Source organism: Pecten maximus, chromosome 19 (assembly GCF_902652985.1).
Source record: "Pecten maximus chromosome 19, xPecMax1.1, whole genome shotgun sequence".
NCBI classification, from domain to species: Eukaryota; Metazoa; Mollusca; class Bivalvia; order Pectinida; family Pectinidae; genus Pecten; species Pecten maximus.
The window spans coordinates 14,258,778-14,284,272 of record NC_047033.1 but is presented as its reverse complement, the minus strand read 5'-3'; the positions used below and the strand labels follow the sequence as shown (position 1 = coordinate 14,284,272).

Here is a 25,495-nt window from a genome sequence, read left to right as displayed (position 1 = left end):
AGGTTAAAGATTTAATAAAGCAGTCGGCGTCGGTATACAGATAGGTTAAAGATTTAATAAAAACAGTCGGCGTCGGTATACAGATAGGTTAAAGATTCAATAAAGCAGTCGGCGTCGGTATACAGATAGGTTAAAGATTTAATAAAGCAGTCGGCGTCGGTATACAGATAGGTTAAAGATTTAATAAAAACAGTCGGCGTCAGTATACAGATAGGTTAAAGATTCAATAAAACAGTCGGCGTCGGCATACAGATAGGTTAAAGATTTAATAAAACAGTCGCCGTCGGTATACAGATAGGTTAAAGATTTAATAAAACAGTCGGCGTCGGTATACAGATAGGTTAAAGATTTAATAAAACAGTCGGCGTCGGTATACAGATAGGTTAAAGATTTAATAAAACAGTCGGCGTCGGTATATAGATAGGTTAAAGATTTAATAAAACAATCGGCCTCGGTATACAGATAGGTTAAAGATTTAATAAAACAGTCGGCGTCTGTATACAGATAGCTTAAAGATTTAATAAAACAGTCGGCGTCTGTATACAGATAGCTTAAAGATTTAATAAAACAGTCGGCGTCTGTATACAGAGAGGTTAAAGATTTAAAAAACAGTCGGCGTCGGTATACAGATAGGTTAAAGATTTAATAAAACAGTCGGCGTCTGTATACAGATAGCTTAAAGATTTAATAAAACAGTCGGCGTCTGTATACAGATAGCTTAAAGATTTAATAAAACAGTCGGCGTCTGTATACAGAGAGGTTAAAGATTTAAAAAACAGTCGGCGTCGGTATACAGATAGGTTAAAGATTTAATAAAACAATCGGCGTCGGTATACAGATAGGTTAAAGATTTAATAAAACAGTCGGCGTCGGTATACAGATAGGTTAAAGATTTAATAAAACAGTCGGCGTCGGTATACAGAGAGGTTAAAGATTTAATAAAACAGTCGGCGTCGGTTTACAGATAGGTTAAAGATTTAATAAAACAGTCGGCCTCGGTATACAGATAGGTTAAAGATTTAATAAAACAGTCGGCGTCGGTATACAGATAGGTTAAAGATTTAATAAAACAGTCGGCCTCGGTATACAGATAGGTTAAAGATTTAATAAAACAGTCGGCGTCGGTATACAGATAGGTTAAAGATTTAATAAAACAGTCGGCGTCAGTATACAGATAGGTTAAATATTTAATAAAACAGTCGCCGTCGGTATACAGATAGGTTAAAGATTTAATAAAACAGTCGGCGTCGGTATACAGATAGGTTAAAGATTCAATAAAGCAGTCGCCGTCGGCATACAGATAGGTTAAAGATTTAATAAAGCAGTCGCCGTCGGTATACAAATAGGTTAAAGATTTAATAAAGCAGTCGCCGTCGGTATACAGATAGGTTAAATATTTAATAAAACAGTCGGCGTCGGTATACAGATATGTTAAAGATTTAATAAAACAGTCGGCCTCGGTATACAGATAGGTTAAAGATTTAATAAAACAGTCGGCGTCGGTATACAGATAGGTTAAAGATTTAATAAAACAGTCGGCGTCTGTATACAGATAGGTTAAAGATTTAATAAAACAGTCGGCGTCTGTATACAGATAGCTTAAAGATTTAATAAAACAGTCGGCGTCTGTATACAGATAGGTTAAAGATTTAATAAAACAGTCGGCGTCTGTATACAGAGAGGTTAAAGATTTAAAAAACAGTCGGCGTCGGTATACAGATAGGTTAAAGATTTAATAAAACAGTCGGCGTCGGTATACAGATTGTGTAAAGATTTAATAAAACAGTCGGCGTCGGTAAACAGATAGGTTAAAGATTTAATAAAACAGTCGGCGTCTGTATACAGATTGTGTAAAGATTTAATAAAACAATCGGCGTCGGTATACAGATAGGTTAAAGATTTAATAAACAGTCGCCGTCGGTATACAGATGTGTGTTCCTTCTGAGAAGAACTTTCAATTGGTTCTACATTTGTGGACATGCTGACCTTAACTGTGACCTTTGACCTAGTTTTAAAAAACTAATTATGAATTTTAATCCACTGGTCGCTGTATGTTGTCTTTCGACAACTCTTCTCTAATATTCCCTACCTGTTCTTTCTGTATTTTGTTTTCTTCTGACACACGTCCTCATATTGCCTTGGCTATTGCGAAGGCGTTAAACTCCGTACGAATATATACAAAAATAAAACATATTTCATACTCGTCAGAAAATGGTATTTAATCGCTATGTACCATAAGTTTTTAGATATCGTAAATAACATGAAATGAATTATGAATTTATAGAATTTATTGTCGGTGAAGTCTGATCTGTTTCCACCTCACCGACAGCCTTGTCTGTGTGTGCGGTGTGTACTCTACACATGTAGATGTTTGTAATAGCATTGTTAATTTGCGGAGGGAGGGGGTAGGTAACGTCCCCACAACGTCATATCAGGGCTGGTGTTAAAGATACCATTAACCTGGGTTTTATGACGCCAGGTGTCAAGGAGACGACAACAGTCAGGGTCATATGATGACAGGTGTCAGAAAGCACCTACATCAGGGTCACGTGAGGTCGGATGTCAAGGAGACGCCAACACCCAGGATCATATTAGTACAGGCGTCAAAGAGACGTCGACAACTAGGATGAGATGAAAACAAGCGTCAAAGAGACGTCAACAGGGCCCGGGACATATGAAGACGGGTGTCAAAGAGACATCAACAGGCCCAGGGCAATATGAAGACGGGTGTCAAAGAGACGTCAACAGCGCCCGGGCCATATGAAGACGGATGTCGAAACATCAACAGGGCCAGGGTCATATGAAGACGGGGCCAATGAGACACCAACAAAAGAAACAAAACGCTAAATGCACAAAGGAAAAAGATACAGGGCCCAAGGTGGGCAAAAAAGTAAAAACCTACAGAGGAGCATTTTCGATATCCTCCTTGCATCAACACTCAGTGGAGATCGTGAATATCCTCTGGACAGAAGAATTTGGTGAAACCACTCCGACCTCCTTTCACATGTAATCGCCTCTTTAAGACCTGCCATCCTTGTATATTAATACTAACTTTTCGGAACCATTTATATGATGTATGTTTGAGTTTGTTCGGCTAGTCGTATGTACTGCGTGTTTTGATTAGCCTATCACTAATTCATACAGTTGTCAAGTACCTACTGTTCATCTGTCAATATGATAGATTTTCATCATATGGACCAAACGAATTAATTAAGATGTCAGAAAACTGTTTTAATAAAAAAAAACCTGTTCAAAACATACTGAGTATCCTATCCATTTATATAAATTATTTACTATAATTATTGAATCCAGACACACGTGACGTACATGTATACGCACCTTGGGAAATAAAGACGTTTTTTTCGGATTTCATTGTATTTGCCCTGCAGGTAGCGCGTGAGAATAGGACATGACACTCCCATTATTCGTAAGGGGTGACTAGTTGGGGGTCTTATTTCTTCCTTTTCTAAATAGCTTATTCCTAATGTCTCCCTTGACAACTGCTCCACTTTTATCCTTTAGTTGAGTGTTCGCCCTTGTGATGAATGATTTGGGTTCTGTCCCCTGTCCGAGACACACCAGAGTCTCTAAAAGTAGCAGGTGCTGCTCCTGCTTGGCTCTCAGCATTTTAGGTATGGTACGGGTGGTTAGCTTGGTGCCCGTTAGGCAAACGATCAACACTTATTCTCAAAATTTGTGCTTGACTTACTTTGCTAAAATGTATCTGTTTTGTAAGCAGTAAGAACTGATTAGCATACTACTATTTCATGTCTGTGCGGGGTGTCAATTGCTAAGGTGTCAAGGGTATTTCAGTATGACGGTACTATGATTTGGCCCTTGACTGACACCCGTTATCGATTGTCCTTTCATTGGCATGTTGCGGGTACGTGCAACTCTAAACAATCTGGGAAGTAGTACACTTTAATCGATGGATTGTGATGGTTACCATCATAAATGGAATAATGAATAACTAATGACCATTGTTATTGATTGCTGGGAATTTTCTGGCGCTATTTCAACTTTTATACATGTCGTATTCCACAATGAGAGCGAATTCGAAAGTATTTTTGCTTCACTTACTGCCTTTATTATGTCAATTGAAATATCCATGGTTTTGTGACCGCAACTGTACAGACACCTGGTGTATTTATGACTTTATGACCGCAATCGTAAAGACACCCGATGTATTTATGACATTATGACGCAATCGTAAAGACACCTGATGTATTTATGACATTATAACGCAATCGTAAAGACACCTGGTGTATTTATGACATTATGACGCAATCGTAAAGACACCTGATGTATTTATGACTTTATGACGCAATCGTAAAGACACCTGATGTATTTATGACTTTATGACGCAATCGTAAAGACACCTGATGTATTTATGACTTTATGACGCAATCGTAAAGACACCTGATGTATTTATGACATTATGACGCAATCGTAAAGACACCTGATGTATTTATGACTTTATGACGCAATCGTAAAGACACCTGATGTATTTATGACTTTATGACGCAATCGTAAAAACACCTGATGTATTTATGAGTTAATGACCGCAATTGTAAAAACACCTGATGTATTTATGGGTTTGTGACCGCTATTGTTAAATTACCTGGTATATTTCTAATTTCTGTGGCGCCTATTGTAAAAGCACCTATGTGTTTAAAGTTATGTGACCGCAAATGTTAAATCACTTGATGAATTCATGGTTTTTGACCGCAAATATAAAGCGCCTGATGTTTTTATGACTTTGTATCCACAATTGTAAAACATCACCCGAAATGGACTATATAAAACACGTTGTCCACTGGTGTAGGTTGTAGCAATTCGTCATAACATTTGTTTGGTGTTTGATCAGGGATGTGAATAGGTGGTCGAGTAGTGCAGTGGTACTCCAATCTATACCTAGGCAAGTGTCCCGGTTTCCTCCTATAGGAAACCCCTCGCGCCCTTCCATCCGGGCAAACAAGAGTGGTTGATTTAAATTGGTACCACTTGTTTCGAAAAAGTTGTGAAATGAATAAATGATTTTATTGCATTTTTGCCAGTGAAATATATGGAGGTTACACAACGAGTGATTGTTGGATATGGAATTTATTTCACAAGAGTAAGTTGTTTTTTAAAAGTTACAAAATACACGAGCTTTAGCGAGTGTCTTTTGCAACTTTTAAAAAATAACTTACGAGTGTAAAATAAATTCTATATCCAACAATCACGAGTCGTGTGACCTGTTTCTACCACAATAATATCGGCTTAAATCAAAGGGAATCGTGGCCAAGTATAATTTCGCGTATGCAAATAAAGTGTACCGGTCACGTCTGGGACCCGGTAATGTGACGGCATTCGATTATTGATGACGTCAATAACAATTGAAGCTTGGGTCAAAGTTCGAATTCTTGACCAATCAAAAGACCGGAAGGTCATATACCACTAGTGGTATATAAAATATATTTATCCAACAGTCGGCACATTTATACAATGGCTTGATTTTTTTTTATTTAAACATATTTTTATTGTTCAATATAACAACAAGGATAAGGCACAAGTTATCTCAACTTAGAAACGCCTTCTCCCAAAATACATTGTATATCTATAACATATCTACAATAATATACACTATCACCAATTAAGTTTTCTAGAGTTAATGATATTTGTTAAGAAGAGGAGAGCTGAAAAGCCAGGAAGAAGAAAAGAATAACAAAAAAAAAGTGGGGGGGGATCTATTGAAGTGAAATATTCTTAAGTGACCTTAGAACCGATTACTATTTTTAATATAGGTCTGTACTGATTTTAAAATATATCCGTTTTGCTCGTCTGACAGGTTTGGAGAACCACAAAGAACAACATTGATTGTGACATTACAATATTGAGAAATGTTGTTGAATAAAATTTCATGTTGTCTTCTATATAATACACATTCTAAAAAATAATGCACAACATTTTCACATTCATTTCCACATTCATATGATGGATCATTAATTATATTAACTAGAAACAAATCATATTTTAAACTGCTACAAGCATGTCGCAACCTTGTATGTAAAACATTTAACTTTCTGTATCCTACATGATAAAATAAAGGCAACGCGTCAAGGTTGTGTTGGATTTTAGATTTAAAATAATTGATGGATGGTTGCTCTCTGACATCGATTGGTAAATTATTCCATAACCTAACTGTAGACGGAAAAAAAGATTCATAAGAAATGGATAATCTATAATTTTGGACAGTGTAGTTTTGGTTATTTCTGACATTATACATATTACGCTCCCTTACTCTTGGAGGAAGAAGATTACTTAAATAAGAAGGAGTTAGATTATTATGAAGTTTATACATAAGTGAAAGTTTCTTTAATTTTCTTCTTTCTGATAATGGTTGAAGTTGGGATTCTTTATATAGAGATTGTTTACTAGAAACAGAAGGCATGCCTGTGATAACTCTTGCTGCTTCTAGTTGGACTTGCTCGAGCTTGTTTACGTCTGTCAGAGAACAACCATCCCATAATTCACATGCATATTCTAATACTGACAACACAAATACTTTGTATATCCGCAATAGTGTCTTTCTATTCAAAAATTATTTAAATTTTCTTAATACCGATATTTTTTTCATACAAGCTTTTTGGATTTCTGATATATGTAGAGACCACTTTGCATCTGAACTAAAAGTTACACCTAAATGTCTATGGTTTTCAACACAATTCAAAATTTCATTCCCAAAAGTAAGTTGAATTAAGTGGCACGTTTTTAGAATTTGTTATGAATAATACATCAGTTTTTTGTGGGTTGAATTTAGTAAGCCAGTCTTGGGTCCATTGATTAAGTTTCTGTAAGTCACTATCTAAAGATCGTTGAATATCTACACAAGATGATGAAGAAAACATCAAGGAAGTATCATCGGCAAATAAACGTGAAACACTATTCAGATTATCAACAATATCCCAAGACACTTCCCTGCGGAACACCTGCATTTGTGGAGCCTTGATCAGAATATACATTTTTTACTAAAACTTGTTGCTGCCGTCCCGATATATAATTTTTTAACCAACGTAATAGATTACCTCTAATACCATATGCTTCTAATTTAATCAATAAACCCTTGTGCCATACACGATCGAATGCTTTTGATATATCACAAAAAATAAGACAGGGTGTGTTTTTTTTCCTCAAGAGAACAACATATATTATGGTACATTTCTATTGGTTGGTGTACTGTAGAATGACGAGACATAAAACCAGATTGTTTTTCATAAAATAAGGAGTTATCAAGAAAGTAATTATAAATATACTTGAACACTACTCTTTCGAAAACTTTACTGATACATGATAACAAAGTAATAGGGCGATAATTGGACACCACATGCCTGTCCCCCTTTTTAAATAAGGGTAAAACAATTCCTTTCTTCCAAATAGTAGGAAAAACATTTTGGTTTAATGACATATTAAAAAGAATTGCCAATGGCTTACATACGGAATTTGCAGTGTATTTTAACATGTGGTGGCTTATACTATCGTGACCAGATGCTTTTCCTAATCTGAGAATTTTTAAGATATCACAAATCGCATCAAATCGAACAACAAGAGAATCAAGGTAAGAATTTGCTCTACAGTTAAATGTGGGTAATGGAATATCCCTATCATCTATAGTTGAAATGGAGCAAAAATAATTATTCAATATATTAGATTTTTCAGTATCATCAAGTTCAACATTTCCATTATCAGGATTTACTAATGGTGGAATAACTTCCTGTAAACCAGACTGTTTAACTAATTTACGAACAAGTTTCCAATACGATTTAGGATTACTAGTATCAAGTTTATCAATTACATCACCAACATTATCATAAAATAATTCCCTCGCGTGCTTTTTCATGTTATTAACCTTGTTTCTTTGGTTTTTTATATTTGACTTGATTGGAGGTTGATTTTACACGTTTAAATTCTTTATGGAACCGGTCTCGTAACCGCATAGCTTTCCTGAGTTCAGAGTTCATCCAAAGTTTATCATGGGGTCTTATAGTAACTATTTTTTTAGGGATACATTCTTCAGCAAAAGATAAAAACTGCTCGGTAAATTTAACACTAGCAATATCAACGGAATCAAAATTTTGAAAAAAATGAGGTCCAATCAAAATGATTTATCAAAACATTAAACTTATTAAAATCAGCATGTTTGTATGACCAAACTTCACGAGTATAAGTACGAGAAAGGTTTACTGGTACAGACAAAAATATTACACAAGCGTCATGATCGCTAATGGCTTGTTATGCCATCTGGTGAGGCAGCAAGGAAGTTGTTATCAATGTCCACTCTCAAACCACACAAGTTGACTGTTATACCATTAATTTCTTCAAATTTTTTAATAGCAGCCCTCTCAAAAGTTTGTCCATGGATGATGGCTGGTGAAGTGAGTCTGGCTGGCCTGAAGATAGACTGGCACAGTTTTTCCTTATTTCTACGGTCTGTTGCCTTACAAATCTCGCCAAATCTGGAGGATGTCAAACGCCATCTTCTCTCCTGGTGCCATTTCTTGCACACACTTTGCTTCTTTGTAGTTTCTTCAATCTCCAGGACTTCTTCCATAGATGACACCTATAGAAAACAGAAACATATTTTTATTGTTAGGATTTAATTAATGTACCAAACATTGGTTATCTGAGTTACTTGAACCTCATACTGAACCCAATTTCTTTTCTTTTGAAGAATTCGACAACTTCACTAATAATAAACTTTGTGAATAACCCATTGGTATAATCACTCTCTCTGTATTACTTTTATGATCCCATTCACTGAAATTATTTTCTTTAAAAGTACAGTTTCTGCAATATCCCTCATCAAGTTATCAGTATTTATATTTTGGAAGGGAAGTGGCAGAAAATGGTTTTAAGTATAAGTCTTTGACAATCATGTATGTCTCATTAGGAAATCAAACATTATATAACATATTTCTTTGATTTTTGATAACCATACCTTAGTTCCAGTATCAACCCAATGTTCTGTCATTGGTAGTGTAGTGTAGTCATGGTCTCTTGCTGCCACTTGTATATTTGCCTTCGGCATAAGATATCTGTTTCAAAATTACTGAATGTTATTGTATGTATGCATTCATTTCCAACTATATATTATTTAGTAATTTCATAGTACAAGGTGTTGCATTGTCTATAATTTTGCTATCAAGTATTAGTCTGGATATAGAATGGATAAAGTTTTGTAGAACTTTTGACATCATTGTATAATGATACTAGATAACTTATAATAGTGGTAATTTATGGCTGCTAAAATGAATTAAAGATGTAATATTTTTACCAATGTTAATAGATCTAATTACAATAATGCACTTCTATGATTAAGTGTTTATCATTTTACCTAAATGCAAGGTCCTTGGATGATACTGCACAATAGTTGATCACTTGGCTCCTTACAAATGAGTTGTATCCATTATTGCCTCTGAACCTCTCAGGTCTTGGATCATCCATGTTAACGTCGAAGTTGGATTCAATATCTTCAGCCTTTACTGGTGAACCTGTGACAGCCAAAACTGATTAATGTTAGTTACTTTTAAGTTTTCATTGGTGAAGTTCAATATTGAATACAGTAACATACAGCGAATAATTATACAAATGTTTAAAAAAAAAAAAGATATATAAATAGTGAGTTGAGAGTTGTGTTATATTGACCTACATGGTCTGTTGTAATGTAGTGAACTTATGTATTATATATTCGTTCAGAGATATGTAAAATTCCCCTAAATTGAGGTTGTATATTCTGTTAATTATAGCCATCATACTGAAATGAATATACTAAACTAAAATAAAAAAGTTATCAAAAGTAGCTGATATGGTTTACTTTATTTTTAAGTAAATGCTTATTACATGGTTATTATGATGTAAATCATTAACTTATCACTATATATCATTTCTTATGACAGTATGTTTTGGATCCATGAAAAAAACAGCATAATAATGAAAAACAGAAACAATTTACTAACAACAACAACAAAAAGTTTTGTGGGTGTGGCCATTGACTTTAGTAACATGTTACCATATCAGTATAACGTTCTGAAAAGGAACTGAACATTTTCAATTAACCTAAGGCAGATTTATAAAACTATGAGTTTCTTTGAAAGCTTCAACTTTGTAAATGGACATTCAGCAATATAAAATGGAGCCATATTTCAGAAATGACTATCTGCCACTGGTTTATTGATTGGTTAAAAAACACAAGCAAATTGAACGAACACTTCTTTTGTTATTGCCTTGATAATTCTTCTTCAGTTTGTGAAAAGTTTGTAGATGGTCTGTACAACTTCCCCGAATAGCAAGCCTACCAGTTTCAATAAACTTGATAAGCACAAGGAGAATAGCTGCGATATGCTTGCATGTCCCACACGGACCTTTGCCAGCTGGACATTCACAATCAGTATTTATTATTTCACCATTTGCCCCAAGTCTAATCTTGTAGTTGTAAGAAATCTGTAAAAACCATACCACATTGAACGAAATTACAGTGTTGCAAATCTTAAGTCATGAAGCATTGTTTCAAGAGTTAAAATCATGTGATTTTTTTTCTGGTGTATTGCAATTGTGTAAGCTTACTTTTTTCTTCATTGCCGCTGCAACTGTTCCGGTCAGAAACACATCATGTCCATTTGCTTTGAAGCTGCATGCCTCAACCCTTCCTGATTCCATTAGCAAGCTCCCTTTGGAAATAGCCTGAATGTCTGACTGGCATTGGTTGTCTGCTGCCATTCTATACAGAAAATAACCTACAAAAAAGTTTATATAATTCATAGGTTAGGATTATGTACAAACAAAATTATATTAAAATGTAAATGATGATTAAAACTCAGTGATGATGATAAATAAAATGTTAGTTTCATCCAATTTAATTCAATTGTTGCAACAGTTTTACATATGTTTACATATTATGTCCTGTAAAGATTAAGCCATGTGTTTGTTACTGAATCACTGTGTTACTCAATACTGTATCAATGTTATAATCATACAGAATGTATTCAAAGGATAAATATTTTTATATACACTGAATATGCAGGCTTCTCAATGTAAATCACACACCAATGTATGTAAAAATATGACGAGCAATGTTTAATATAATTAAATAAAATGTGCAATATACCTTCTACCTGTGCCATTCCAAGAGTTGGCAATTGATTTTTGTGGTCAAGTGTCAACTGCCGAAACCCGAATATCCCTACTGGCCAATTAGGCAACGCAGGAGGTCTTGGTAAAAACGCAACATTGTCCCTGAAGTTGTGGTTCCTGTCGTATGCCTCTAACCTGAAAATAATATGCAACAATACACTTGAAACTTACAATTATTACATTTCATATGACAGCATAGTTTTCCAGATAACATATTCTAAGTATAATTTGCAATAGACAACTCGGTGAATTGTAATTTGTCAACAAGTAGTTATACTTGGTGCCTACTCGCGATCGGTGCCCTGATAGGATCTCACAGGCCTACGCAATATTCTTATCGCCGCACAAAATTATTTGCCCATTATTAATTTATAGGTATACATACAAGCATTTCGACGTCAATTAACCTAAAAGTGGATAGACTGTATTTATTCGTGTTATGAGAACCATCTAACGATTTTATTGTGATCGGGTCTCGACATCACATGTCAAGTTGTTTCACTGTCATGTTGACAGCTCGTTCTTCGCATTTGACTTCCTATTCCACTTTTTATGAGTAAACCTACCATGATGAAAGATATTCATATACACAAAATATCAAAGTTTACCTTTCAATCAAATCTGCTTTCCTCCCCCGCAATACTGTACCACGCTTCGCTAATTCCAACTTCAGCCGCTCAACTTTCCAGCCGTCATACGCCATATTGTTTACGTTTACGTTATACCAACTAAAACACGGGCGCCCCCTAGTGACGTCAAGAGGGATAACTCCCCGATGAACCCCAATACATTTAGAAATATCACTTATTAAAATTGGATCTAGTAAACTATGTCTTGTCATTCCATGCCTGGTTGGTTCATTAATAACATTTGTCAAATCTAGTTATAACATTATTTGATATAAAACATGATTATGTGATAAGGTAAGTAAATCAACATTAATATCTCCAACAATTATCACATTGGATGTAATTTCTAAAGCTTTCTCCACTGAATATTTAAAATTTTCCCAAAAGGGATGACATGAGCCTTCTGGTCTGTATACAGTACCTAATAATAAAATTTGATTCGGCATTTCAACTTGTATCCATATAATTTCTCCACCCATAAATTCAAGGTCAACTCTTCTAACACATTTCAAAGAATCGGAGTTGTAAACTAGTATCCCTCCACCCGAGAAATTTCTGTCTTTCCTAAAAGGCTCCATAAAACCTGGTATAATTAAATCAGCTGAAGATACTTGATGGTCTAAGTGTGTTTCGGTAAAACACAAAATATTAAATTCATTTGTGATATTTTCAATATATTATAAATTATTCCTTATACTTCTACGATTTAAATGAAATATAGACAATTCATTTTCCGGGGGACCGGGGTTGGTTTCTATGCCCATGTCTAATACTAACAGTAATACTAAAATATGGCAAAAGTAAATGTAGTTAAATTGTGACTGTAAACCAAATAGCATGAGATATGCTACACTCGCTTTAATACTAGATATAAAAATGGCTTTACAAGAGGCATATTCTCCACATGCATATTCAACATTAACATGCATTACAAAATGGATTTTTTTAAGATTTGGTCCTCCATAAGCTATATTATAAAAACTTCCGATAGAAACCCTGTGCCAAATTGCAGATAAATCACCTATTAACCATAATCAAAAACCATAAATCGCACAGGGGCTCCATCGGAAAAATTCACAAAAAATAGCAATAGACACCTGTCAAAAACTACGAATCCTATATATACAGACAATGGCTTGAGATGGGAATAACACAGGTATTATGGTAGAAAGAAATTTATCAAACTAATAGAACTTATATTTTCACTGCAGCTATGAGCAGTGAAAATATCAGATTTTGCAGTGAAAATATCAGATTTTGCAGTGAAAATATCAGATTTTGCAGTGAAAATATAAGTTTTCCGTTTTTGACCAATCAGAGCTAACCTTTGTATTCACCTCATTGAAACTTGCTGATTTTTCCAGTCGAAGCGGAGAGAGATAAATTGGCTATTTTGCTGTAGAGTCTATATCTGAAATATTCAGACTAGCTTTTGACAAAATACTCACTTGACGTTAGCTATTCATGCACAGATTCCCCGATAACAGCGGAAAACGCTTAAATCTCGCTGATCAGTCCTTTTAAAATGGCACCGTCAAGTTGACGTGGAGTAACGTCACAAAGAGATGACGTCATTACTGATTCCCGCACTTTTTGACACTATTAATTTTTCGATGTTTTCATGCTCGTGAAAAAATAACGTATATTAAACGTAAAACCATTCAATATCCTCTTTATATTTATGTTTGTGAATCCCGCTCTCTATCTCCAGATGTCCGGCCACCTGTTATACACGGGCAGTTCAGACGGGACGGTTCGGGAGTGGCTGTACAAGTTTGGGGAGTGCTCAATCGTGTTGAAAGGACACACGCATACGGTATCCAGTGTACGTGTGGAAATCCTCAGCGAAAAAGATTCTACCGGCCGCATCAACACAAAACGGACAGGTAGGTCATCGCTTGTCAGTACATTCGACTTTTTAATTTCTGACGCAGAAAGATCTACGTATTTGGACTATATATACATATTATTCGATCATGGAATCTTATCAAATCTGGGATTAATATCCAAGTCACAAAGTCTAACCTATACGCATTTATGGGTCACGTATCCGGAAAGTCATTATAAAGTCTATGTTCTAGCCGGGTCGAGATTTTACATTTGTATTTATAGTTTATTGTAACCATCATCTACACAGGCACATACTACTTATGTTTGACCCAATTTGTGCATTTTGTTAAAGCCTTTATGCAAATATCCCCCGTCACTTTACCCTGTTTTTTACTTTATAAGTTTCAACTTTTAATTTTTATAATGATTGAACACTATCTAATCGGTTTCTTTGTAGTATTCACGGGGTGTGGTGACAAGCTGGTTCGATCGTTCGACCCAGACACAGGGCGTTTGATAAAATCTTTCTCTGGACACGATAAAGGAATCACAGCAATCAAGGTTGGTTTAATATTATAGTAACATTAAATATTAATCTGTCGTGTCCTTAAATCCTTACAAATTAAAACATTTATGTGAGAAAGAATTTGGCATATCTAAAACACAGCTACACAGACGCACGTTCGGTATCAAATCCAACAAACGTCTTCCTGAATATGAATCTGTTATTTTAAAGCACAGCTACACTGACAAACGTCTTTCTGAATATGAATTTGTCATTCTAAAGCACATTCAGACAAACGTCTTCCTGAATATGAATTTGTCAATCTAAAACACGGTTACACAGACAAACGTCTTCCTGAATATGAATACGTCATTCGAAAGCACGGCTGCACAGACGAACGGTCGGTATCAAATCAAACAAACGTCTTCCTGAATATGAATTTGTCAAAATAAAGCACGGTTACACAGACACACGTCTTCCTGAATATGAATACGACGTCATTTTAATGCACGGCTACACAGGCGAAGGTTTGGTATCAAATCTATCAAGCATCTTCCTGAATATGAATCTGCCCTTCGTCTTAAACTAAACATCAGCCATATCACTAGATATAAACCTTCTTTTTGTCTTGAAAACATCTTCCTGGATATAAATACGCCCTTTATCTTACAAACGTCTTCCTGAATATAAATACGCCCTTGATCATACAAACGTCTTCCTGCATATAAATACGCCCTTTATCTTACAAACGTCTTCCTGAATATAAATACGCCCTTGATCATACAAACGTCTTCCTGCATATAAATACGCCCTTTATCTTACAAACGTCTTCCTGAATATAAATACGCCCTTTATCTTACAAACGTCTTCCTGAATATAAAAACGCCCTTTATCTTACAAACGTCTTCCTGAATATAAATACACCCTTTGTCTTACAAACGTCTTCCTGAATATAAATACGCCCTTTATCTTACAAACGTCTTCCTGAATATACATATGCCCTTTATCTTACAAACGTCTTCCTGAATATGAACATGCTCTTTATATTACAAACGTCTTCCTGAATATACACATACTAATGCTAGACTGCATTGCCTGCCGTAATATTTCTACTCTCCAATGGGCTTCTTAGATGACTGCTTAATTGGTATTCAAATCAAACATCTCCCTGAACATGATTCTGACCATTATCTTACAAACGTCTCAATGACTATAAATATGTCCTTTATGTCTTGATACAGGTTCACAGAGGCATGTTATACAGTGCTTCTTACGACGGCACAGTCAAACTTTGGCACGCGTTCGATGTACCACCAAAGGAATATAATAACAACGATGGCGCTCAGGAAAAACAAATCTCCTCTGACTTAAAGAGTCACAAGGACCAGCGAGAGGAAGCTTGAGTTTTGGTTTTTGAACAATTTAACTACTGTGATGATTATATTTCAATGTTTCTGATTCAGATCTTTCACCGTTCTTCATCTTCAACGCTTTTTTCAAGTTATGAATGTATCTTTGAACAGTCGGGCGATAAAGGCCCTGTTGATGGTCGTTATAGTACAAAAACGACCCGGGTGTGATTGTGTTGCTATGTAACCCTGCTGCCTATATATTTGTCAATGCAATAATATATATGATGTATAGGTCGGCGGCTAAGCACGTGGAACTTATAATGTCCCCGCTTGTGGACATTGACTCGGCAGTAATGGGTATGTGTAGCATAAAGGTCCTGTTGGTGGACATTCCAATAGAATAAGCCCGTGGTAAAAGGGTATGAGTACTAAAAAGGCCCTGCTGGCGGATTTTGAAGTAAAATTGGGTCCGATGATTAATGGAACCGCTATGATGGCGGTCCCATTGTTTGATATAGGAGTAAAAGTTGACCGTTGACATTACCATATTGGTGTAAATATGGGTACTGTAGTAACATATGGGCCGGTAATTGATTGTGGCCGGTTGGTGAACACGTGGAAATGATCCGGCGGTTGGTTGTGGCAATGCTGGTGGACATTATAGTAATTATGAGCCAGCTGGGTTGTAGCCCTGCCTGTGGACATAGTAGTAAATATGGGCCGTCGGTTGGTTGTAGCCCTGCTGCTGGACATTGTAGTAAATATGGACCGTCGGTTGGTTGTGGCCCTACTGCTGGACATTGTAGTAAATATGGGCCGTCGGTTGGTTGTAGCCCAGCTGCTGGGCATTGTAGTAAATATGGACCGTCGGTTGGTTGTGGCCCTGCTGCTGGACATTGTGATAAATATTGGCCGTCGGTTGGTTGTAGCCCTGCTGCTGGACATTGTAGTAAATATGGACCGTCGGTTGGTTGTAGCCCTGCTGCTGGACATTGTAGTAAATATGGGCCGTCGCTTGGTTGTAGCCCTGCTGCTGGACATTGTAGTAAATATGGGCCGTCGGTTGGTTGTAGCCCTGCTGCTGGACATTGTAGTAAATATGGGCCGTCGGTTGGTTGTGGCCCTGCTGTTGACATTGTAGCTAATATGGGCACGCGGTAATAGGTAGCGGCCCTGCTGGTGGACAAGTAAAATTAACACGACGGCAATGCACATCATGATGATAGCAATATTGAAATAAGAATGTGCCGACATATTAGGCCCAAGGTGACAAACACGTCGCGTTAACAACTGTCATTCTATTAATAGTTCCACTATATATGCTCAATTACCATGATTGGAGGAAAGACGGCACGTGACAGTCTTTAATTCGAAATAAGATTTTAACTTTCGTTATCTTAGGAGTGGACAATAGTTTAAACATGAAATGATATGATAAAAAAAATAAAGGACTGTTCCTCGGTGACTATTGCTGGAATCAGGTTCACAAACAGTGGTTAGACCCCAGTCGATGTCTTAAGTCTGTCAATTGTTGTTTATCAAGCCCAGTTTATTTATCAAAATAGAATTGACATCAAAGGTATCTAGGGTATAGATTTTACAACATATATATATTCCAAACAATAGCGCTTAGTGTGACCATTTGAATGTTTGTACTTATCATTAGCTGAACCTTTTCCGTTCAATATTTTACACAAAAATAATTTTCTTTTGTGTATCGATACAACTGATACATGATAAATCTATATATGTATATACATGTATATTCTCACACCTGGGAAATGTTTTAATTTACCAGGGATGTGACATACCGCATTCATACTATAATCAATTGTACATAAATCAGAGATCGAAATTAATTGACTTCGTAAGCGTGACATATATATATCATCTGTATATATACAATGTACGTACCCAAGTGTCACACGCCTTTACTTACGGAAATTGATGTTTTAAAAAATCAATGTCACAATTATACAGCAGCCTCTCCCGCACAGAATTAGCATAACCTATTTTTAATAAAATGCAGAGTGCATCTTACATATATACACTTTATTTTTAATTTTTACCATTTTTTTTTTTCCGTTCATTTCCTCGTCGTACATTATGCGTTTAATGTGTAAATAGAATATGTTCAAAACGCCTCGTACTAAACCTCGAACATTTTACCTTGCTTAAATATCTCGATCTACATCACATTGCAATGATGGTTTAATTTTTATTTTCTATCTTCGAATATTTCATCATGCTTCATTCAGAGATGAAAATGTTCAGCCGATTGGCTGATTTCAGCCTTTTTGAGAATATCAGTGTAATGTAAACTTGTGATTTTTCCCATTGAAAAGATTGAGTAATCTAATTTTCAGATTTTTTGCCCTTAATCCATTTTCATCTCTGTCCATTTTAATTGTATTTTGAATTACAATTTGATGTGATGACGTTTTGTCTATCAGTATTATGATATCGTCGTGTTCGTCTGTAACTGCGCATGTCCGCTTCCGATAAAACTGAATATGATATACTGTCATTTAATATTTTTGACGTTATTTGTTAATATCATAAGCAATAAAATTATTTTTTCTTCGTTATGTTTCTCTAGTTTTTCTTAAGATGTTTTCGTCGAGTACTGTTGTGATTACATCCAGACACCTAGTAAACAAACAAATCTTCGTGGTTGGGTGTTACCGTCGTAACACACTCGCCTTTCACCAAGGCGACCAGGGTTCGATTCTCCGATCGGGCGGGAAAAGGTATTGGATCACCTGCCTGACCACGTGGGTTTTCTCTGGATACTCCTCTTTCCTTCACAGTAAGATCATTCGCAATCTTCAATCAGAACCAACAAGAGTGATAAATATAAGTTTATATAACTTTAACAATCGTTATACAATAAATAAAGGTTCTCTTAAAGAAACACATCGGTATAACGGAACACATTTTTTATATAAAAATACCTCCAGGTTGTCCTTTGTATTTTTGGCTGTAATATATACTGAAGAGCATTATTTTAATTGTCTTCACAGTACGAGTGAAAAGAAAGAAATCTTAGATGGGTTTTCATTTCATATTTTATGAAACGAAATCTTGTGATTATTTTGAAGGCGAGCAAAAATTAAAACTTTTCGAGACAAGCATCATACAATCTAATACAACTTTTAAAGTCAAAATGCGGCAGGTAAAATCAAACGGGCGCAGTCATTTTTCTGTGCTATTATTTTCAGTTGGTGATGTTACGTCATTGTCAATATTATGACGTCACAATCGATTTCCAATCGGCGCAACCAATGAAAAACGCTCCAGGGTATATAACACAAAAGTGACCCATGCAAAAATTATACATGGATGAATTAATTGAACAACAGGCCAATAATGTGATTAACAAATATATTTACCACGTAAGTTTCAATTTAATCAATTTAATGAAAAATAATGGACGCGGGTTAAAAGTCCATATCACAAGACATACATAATAAACTTATTGTCACTTGCATAATTGTACATGAAGAAATTGAAATCATTTTTTCTATAATCATTTATAGATATTGTCCTTAATGTGGTTATCGAGCATTATCTCAACATTTCTGGTATAATCAGCCTTTACAACGTACACTGGTAGCTTGGTTCAGAAATCTACCACCCTAAAACTGAGCGCTGTATGGCATCGTTGCTTGTACAGCTTTAATTTACGACCTCGAGTTTTTTCCTTATTGTCATTTATAGATATGTTAAATGTAACTTTAACATCGAATTTTTACTTCAAATTTTTAAAAACGTTTATCAAGTCTCCTCTGGGCCTGCGATGTTTTGGTGTTGGCAGTTTCAGTTTATTCAATCGTTCTTCGTATGAAAGTTCTTTAACTCTCGTTACAAGTTTGTAGCCCTCTCTCTACATTTTTTATCATTCAAATGTCTTTGAGTTCGTATGGACTCCAAGCACTAATTACATTATCAGATTATTTCTTACCAGTAAATTTCTTAACAGACAACAGCTGTCTGAAATTCTTAGAAATATCAGACAGTGTTTACAAATTCAATAATTGATTTTAGCTGTCTGATACAGTACAGTCGTCGCTGTTATGCATGATTATTTGACTGTAAAGTGTTGAAAACGTTTGTTTGTTTGTTTGTTTGTTAGCTCGAAACAGCCAGGGTCGAGTGTCAAGACGACACCAACGTCTAAAGTCATACGGGGACGGGTTTCGAGCGAGGAGACAACAACCGTCAGGGTCATATGAGGACTGGTGTCAAGGAGACACAAACAGTCAGGTCAAATGAGGACGGGTGTCAAGGAGACACCAACAGTCAGGGTCATATGAGGACTGGTGTCGAGCAGACACAAACAGTCAGGTCAAATGAGGACGGGTGTCAAGGAGACACCAACAGTCAGGGTCATATGAGGACTGGTGTCGAGCAGACACAAACAGTCAGGGTCATATGAGGACGGGTGTCAAGGAGACACCAACAGTCAGGGTCATATGAGGACTGGTGTCGAGCAGACACAAACAGTCAGGGTCATATGAGGACGGGTGTCAAGGAGACACCAACAGTCAGGGTCATATGAGGACGGGTGTCAAGGAGACACCAACAGTCAGGGTCATATGAGGACGGGTGTCGAGGAGACAACAACAGTCAGGGTCATATGAGGAGTGTATCAAGGAGACATCAACAGTCAGGGTCATATGAGGACGGGTGTTGAGGAGACAACAAAAGTCAGGGTAATATGAGGACTGGTGTCAAGGAGACACCAACAGTCAGGTCAAATGAGGATGTATGTCAAGGAGACACCAACAGTCAGGGTCATATGAGGACGGATGTCAAGGAGACACCAACAGTCAGGGTCATATGAGGACGGATGTCAAGGAGACAACAACAGTCAGGGTCATATGAGGACGGGTGACTAGAAGGACACCAACAGATAGGGTCATATGAGGACGGATGTCAAGGAGACACCAACAGTCAGGGTCATATGGGGACGGATGTCAAGGAGACACCAACAATCAGGGTCATATGAGGACGGATGTCAAGGAGACACCAACAGTCAGGGTCATATGAGGACGGATGTCAAGGAGACACCAACAGCCAGGGTTATATGCGGACTGGTGTCAAGGAGACAACAACAGTCAGGGTTATATGCGGACTGGTGTCAAGGAGACAACAACAGTCAGGGTCATATGAGGACGGGTGTCAAGGAGACAACAACAGTCAGGGTCATATGAGGACGGGTGTCAAGGAGACAACAACAGTCAGGGTCATATGAGGACTGGTGTCCAGGAGACATTTATAGAAGAAAACAAATACAGAAAGACAGAGCAGTGAGGACAGAAAGGAAAGAGTTAATATTCCGGGTGATGCAATGACGGCAGTGATATAATTGCACTGATAAATTGTAACACATATCTATCTATGTACATTCAGACCGTTGAAACATGATTTGGTTGGCATCAACAATATAAATACTTCCATAGGACAAATTTCGACATTTAGCAACATCCGACTGCTTTATTCAAATGCGTCATTTCGTCAAGGTTTCATAGATCGTGGACACGTTTAAGGGGAGACAACTCTTTGTATTTTATGGGTCATTTTGTCCAAGCTTGTCGTGCATATAAGAATTTATTATTCAACAGCCAGACCGTGGGACTATTTCTAATTACAGTTTTTTTTCTATTAGGACAATGTAGGAATGTTTAAACCATAAAGAAATAAAATGACAATACATACGTGTACCCTCGTAAATATGGGGCGCCGTTTTACTATTTATTAACAAAACTGGATATCTATAATTCGAATTTAGGATATCCATAATTCATTTCTGGATATCCATAATTCGAATTTAGGATATCTTAAAATGTTTTGAATTTAGGATATCCATAATTCGAATTTTGGATATCCTTAATTCATTTTTGGATATCCATAATTCGAATTTAGGATATCCATAATTCATTTTTGGATATCCAAAATTCGAATAATGGATATCCTAAATTCCATGTATTTTTGGATATCCATAATTCGATTTTGTGATATCCAAAAATGCTCAGTGTTATCAAATTGGATTGCTCCCGGCACTACTACCGGTCAAAACCGACCCTTGTTACGAACTTGTAAATACGCGTAATGGACCGGAAACAACGTTTACGAAATAGAATACAGCAGAGGAGTTCCAAAGGACAAACTTCCCCAGACATTTAGGCCCTTACATACAACATTTACCAAAAGTTACTACTTAGGGTGCTCCGACAAGTCAACGGAGGAATTTGTACAAAACAGAACATGGCGACAGACATACTGCACATCAGGGGGGAGATTTTGGCAGCGCAACGTTGTTTATCATGTGCATTGATTCGTATAGTGAAGTCCGAGGACTTCCGATCCTACGAAAAAACGCGCCCGCGGGAACAGGATGTAGCAGGGAGAAATCATTAGACGGTAAAATATTAACATTTCCCCGATTTATGGATATCCAAAATTCGAATTATGGATATCCTAAATTCAAAGCATTTTAAGATATCCAAAATTCGATTTAATGATATCAAGAAATGATATTTGGATATCCAAAATTCCAAAATTCGAATTTTGGATATCCATAAATGAATTTTGGATATCCATAATTCGAATTTATGATATCTTAAAATGCTTTGAATTTAGGATATCCATAATTCGAATTTTGGATATCCATAATTCATTTTTGGATATCCATAATTCGAATTTTGGATATCCAAAATTAATATTGGATATCCAAAATTATTTAATGATATCATAAATTCGAATTTTGGATATCCAGTTTTTTAATAAATAGTAAAACGGCGCCCCATACGTAAACAAACTGTGAACATTTCACCGAAAACGCTTTATGTTGCAAATCATTAAAAAATCATCGTCGATGCTAATGAGGTGACGTTCACTTTTGCTCCCTGCACCATTTCATGGATCGGTGCCGGGAGAAAAACCTGCCCAATCCTTAAGCTGATGCGGTTTCTTTGAAAAGTATAGAGGAGCGACCATTAAGTTAAAACATAGTCAATTCAAATTTATGACGACCTCGAGATTCATTTGAATGACATCGTCGGTACCCAAGTGACCTCTCCTCTCTAGCTCAGATCGATCCCTTGGGGGCACTTGCATAAAACGTCCCATATTCATGAATTATTCATGAATCAAATCCAGCAATCTGATTGGTTCCGTGCAAAATGTTCACGGAAAATCGGACCAATCTGAAATATTCTTTGATATGTTCATTGATTTGTTTTGCAAATTGATAGGTAACAAACCATGCCGACACTCGGGCGCAGCCATATAGGTAAACCGTTTCTATTTCCCAGACGAATAAGAGCTTCATTAATAAGAAGCATTTTGATTGGTCGATTAAGTTATGAATATTCATATCAAACCGAAGACTTTCAAGCCAGTGCTCGCACATGTCAAACGAGTGAAACGTAGATAAGACACCTTGCGGCCGACGATGATCAAAGGATCAAAATACAAATGTAGTCTTTTTATCTACAAGATCTTGCCATAATCCAGGGCTGCAGAGGTGAATATCAAGGATACCCAGCAGTGTGAGTAATGCATACAACAAAGAAACTGTGCAGAAACAGAACTCACGAAAAGTATAGACCACTGTTGGAACGTCAAAAACCATCCCCCGTTAAAATACTGTAAGATTTCAACAGACTTTATTTACGATAACAGATTAACAACAAATAAACAAGTCTACATTTATCATAGAAACGGTCACACAGATCCCTGTTGTAGCCGTCCCTGCTCACAAAGACCCGGAGAGGCCATCAAACGCTCCAATTCGACTAAGTATATGACAGGGGGAATTACCACACGTCCTGCTGGTTTCATAGCTTGGGTCGAAGAGACCGAATCGCATCTCCCACCACAAGAAAGGCCACACAAGGGAAGGTAACTCTTCCGAGATTCCCAACATTCCTCCCCGTTTTATAAGATTGGAAATAGTGTCAATTGAAATCAATACTGAGAGATTAGCAACTGATATTTGACATTACATAAAATTACACAAATCTAAGTAGATTATAGTTATCTGTAAATATAATCTTATGAATCATACATAGTTTTTTTCGAAACGAATGAAGCATATTGCTTAACATAGTCGTTCAAGTAGGCTGGCTTTTCCACTTGTCGTCCACGCCTAGTCACAATTTCGGCGTCCATACACTCTCCGTCGGCACCGCACTGTTCTCGGTCAGAATCCGAAGAATTGTTAATTCTCAAAACTGTTCGTCAACTTGACCTTGGCAGAAAGTGTGTGCTTAGATCGAGCTAGCCATAATGGAGCAGTTCCATCGGAACACAACTTTTGCTTGTCGTGATGTATCCTCTTCGTTTGACCTCTGTTGTCTTGTAGGATATAGAGTGGACGTTCACTTCCAATCACCAAATAAGGCCCCTTCCAAGGAGGACGTAGTTTCCGGCTTTGTCCAATAACTGTTGCTTCATCAAGTTTGTACACTGTATCTCCAGGGCTGTACATTTGTTCGCGCAATTTCAGATCATAGTCCTTCTTCTGACGAACTTTGGTGCTCTCGAGATGGTGTCTTGCAAATTGGTGAGCCTCAGCCATGACCCTGTTTAAGTTCTGCACCCACTCCGCTGGTTCAAAATCCTCCAAGTTAGCTTGGCTGACTCCCATCATTATGTCTGCTGGCAACATCACTTCCCTTCTGAGCATTACACGATTCGGTGTATAACCGGTGGATTTGTTTTCTGTGGCATGTAGTGCCATGACTAGAGATGTCAGATCTTTATCCCAGTGTCTGATCTTTCCCTCTATGTAACACTGTTTATCTGTGCAATCGTCCGGTTGTAGCGTTCAATCTGTCCGTTCGATGACGGGTGATAGGGTGTCGCTCGTGTCTTTGTGATTTGAAGTATTTCACAGAATTCCCTGAACAGATTTCCATCAAAGTTCCTGCCTTGGTCGGTATGAATGGCCAAAGGACACCCAAATGTTACAACAAAGCGACTGAAGAATTCTCGGGCGATCAAGTCTGCTGACTGATTCGACAACGCTACACACTCTATCCATTTCGAGAATTGATCTATCATAACTAATACATATGAATTGCCCGCTTCACTCGGAGTAAATTGTCCTTGAATACAAGTGTATTCTCTTCATTGGATAACCAGCGTGGTATCTTTGAAGAGCTGCTTTTGGTTTCCGGCAAGATTTCTTGTTCAAATTGCATACTGCGCATTCCTTTATGTAGCCTTTACAATCTCCCGCCATTTTATACCATATGTAGGACTGTCGAATACCTCTTTTCGCATTGCTTTTGGTACTACAAGGCGCATCCGTTCGGTTTCTCCGTCCATCCATACGTACATCAATAAACTATTCAATAATTTGAGTTGATGCTTCGAGAGCCACAAATGCTTAGTAGCAGGACTTGTCAGGTATAGTTCATGTTCTTCCGGGGAAAATTTTTCTAACCACTGTATTATACAACCTAAATCCGGATCTTCCAGTTGTATTCTTCCCATATCATCTTCTGATTTGGTTTCTACCCAATTTACATCAGGACCCAATTGCTGTACTGAAGCAAGAACATCTTCCACTTTGGATTTTAAACCTTGAGCCAATGGGATCACACTGTCCACTTCTTCTTCGAATCGTGACCATTGTGTATGTGCCCGTTTGCAGTAGCTACATCCATGACACGAAAGTGTTTCCAGATTTACACCTGGCCGGTTGTGATTGCACGGGTCGATAGTATCAGGAATACGAGATAGTCCGTCTGCGTTCAAATGTTCTTTCCCTTTTCTATGTTCAATCTGCATATCGTACTGAGCTAGCTCCTCTAGCCATCTAGCAGGTTGACCTTCGATATGGTTAAATCGAGTCAACCAAATCAGGCTGTTGGGATCAGTCCGAAGAATAAAGTGTCTTCCAAGAAGGTAATGCCTGAAATGTCGTGTGAACGTTACAACGGCCAACAACTCCTTCCGGGTTGTGCAGTACTTTCTTTGCTCTGGAGTGAGCACTT

The 25,495-nt window shown here is 37.0% G+C and overlaps 2 protein-coding genes across 5 annotated transcripts in view; one reads left to right on the top strand and one right to left on the bottom strand.

Annotated features, from left to right (window-relative positions):
• Nucleotides 1-18,069, top strand: part of LOC117317643 (WD repeat-containing protein 86-like) — a 37,406-nt gene extending 19,337 nt beyond the window's left edge. Inside the window, exons 2-4 of the mRNA XM_033872500.1 lie at nucleotides 13,510-13,684; nucleotides 14,086-14,189; nucleotides 15,375-18,069. Coding sequence (XP_033728391.1) covers nucleotides 13,510-13,684; nucleotides 14,086-14,189; nucleotides 15,375-15,536 — 441 coding nt within the window. The 3' untranslated portion in view covers nucleotides 15,537-18,069. The remainder of the gene's footprint in view (nucleotides 1-13,509; nucleotides 13,685-14,085; nucleotides 14,190-15,374) is intronic.
• On the bottom strand, nucleotides 5,512-11,947 carry LOC117317645. Of its 4 annotated transcripts, none has more exons than XR_004530216.1 (6): nucleotides 11,736-11,814; nucleotides 11,144-11,304; nucleotides 10,603-10,772; nucleotides 9,374-9,530; nucleotides 8,978-9,074; nucleotides 5,512-8,599 (listed from the first exon to the last, which is right to left on the bottom strand). XR_004530216.1 is itself a non-coding variant. In XM_033872504.1 (6 exons), exons 1-4 carry the CDS (start codon nucleotides 11,870-11,872, stop codon nucleotides 9,519-9,521), a joined length of 438 nt encoding a protein of 145 aa, XP_033728395.1. In that variant the 5' UTR covers nucleotides 11,873-11,947; the 3' UTR covers nucleotides 5,512-8,599; nucleotides 8,978-9,074; nucleotides 9,374-9,518. The 4 variants fall into 4 exon arrangements, 3 of the variants coding, with proteins under 3 accessions (XP_033728395.1, XP_033728393.1, XP_033728394.1); XM_033872504.1 differs by having other exon boundaries at nucleotides 11,778-11,947; XM_033872502.1 differs by having other exon boundaries at nucleotides 11,778-11,940.
• Nucleotides 18,070-25,495: the final 7,426 nt, after the last annotated feature.

Excerpts from the sequence above, each read along its gene's own strand:
- LOC117317645 (XM_033872502.1), bottom strand. The coding sequence starts at position 9,483 with ATGGATGATCCAAGACCTGAGAGGTTCAGAGGCAATAATGGATACAAC. Across the intron at positions 9,075-9,373 it reads TCCAAGGACCTTGCATTTAG|ATATCTTATGCCGAAGGCAA; the intron begins GTAAAATGATAA and ends ATTTTGAAACAG. Across the intron at positions 8,600-8,977 it reads GGGTTGATACTGGAACTAAG|GTGTCATCTATGGAAGAAGT; the intron begins GTATGGTTATCA and ends TGTTTTCTATAG.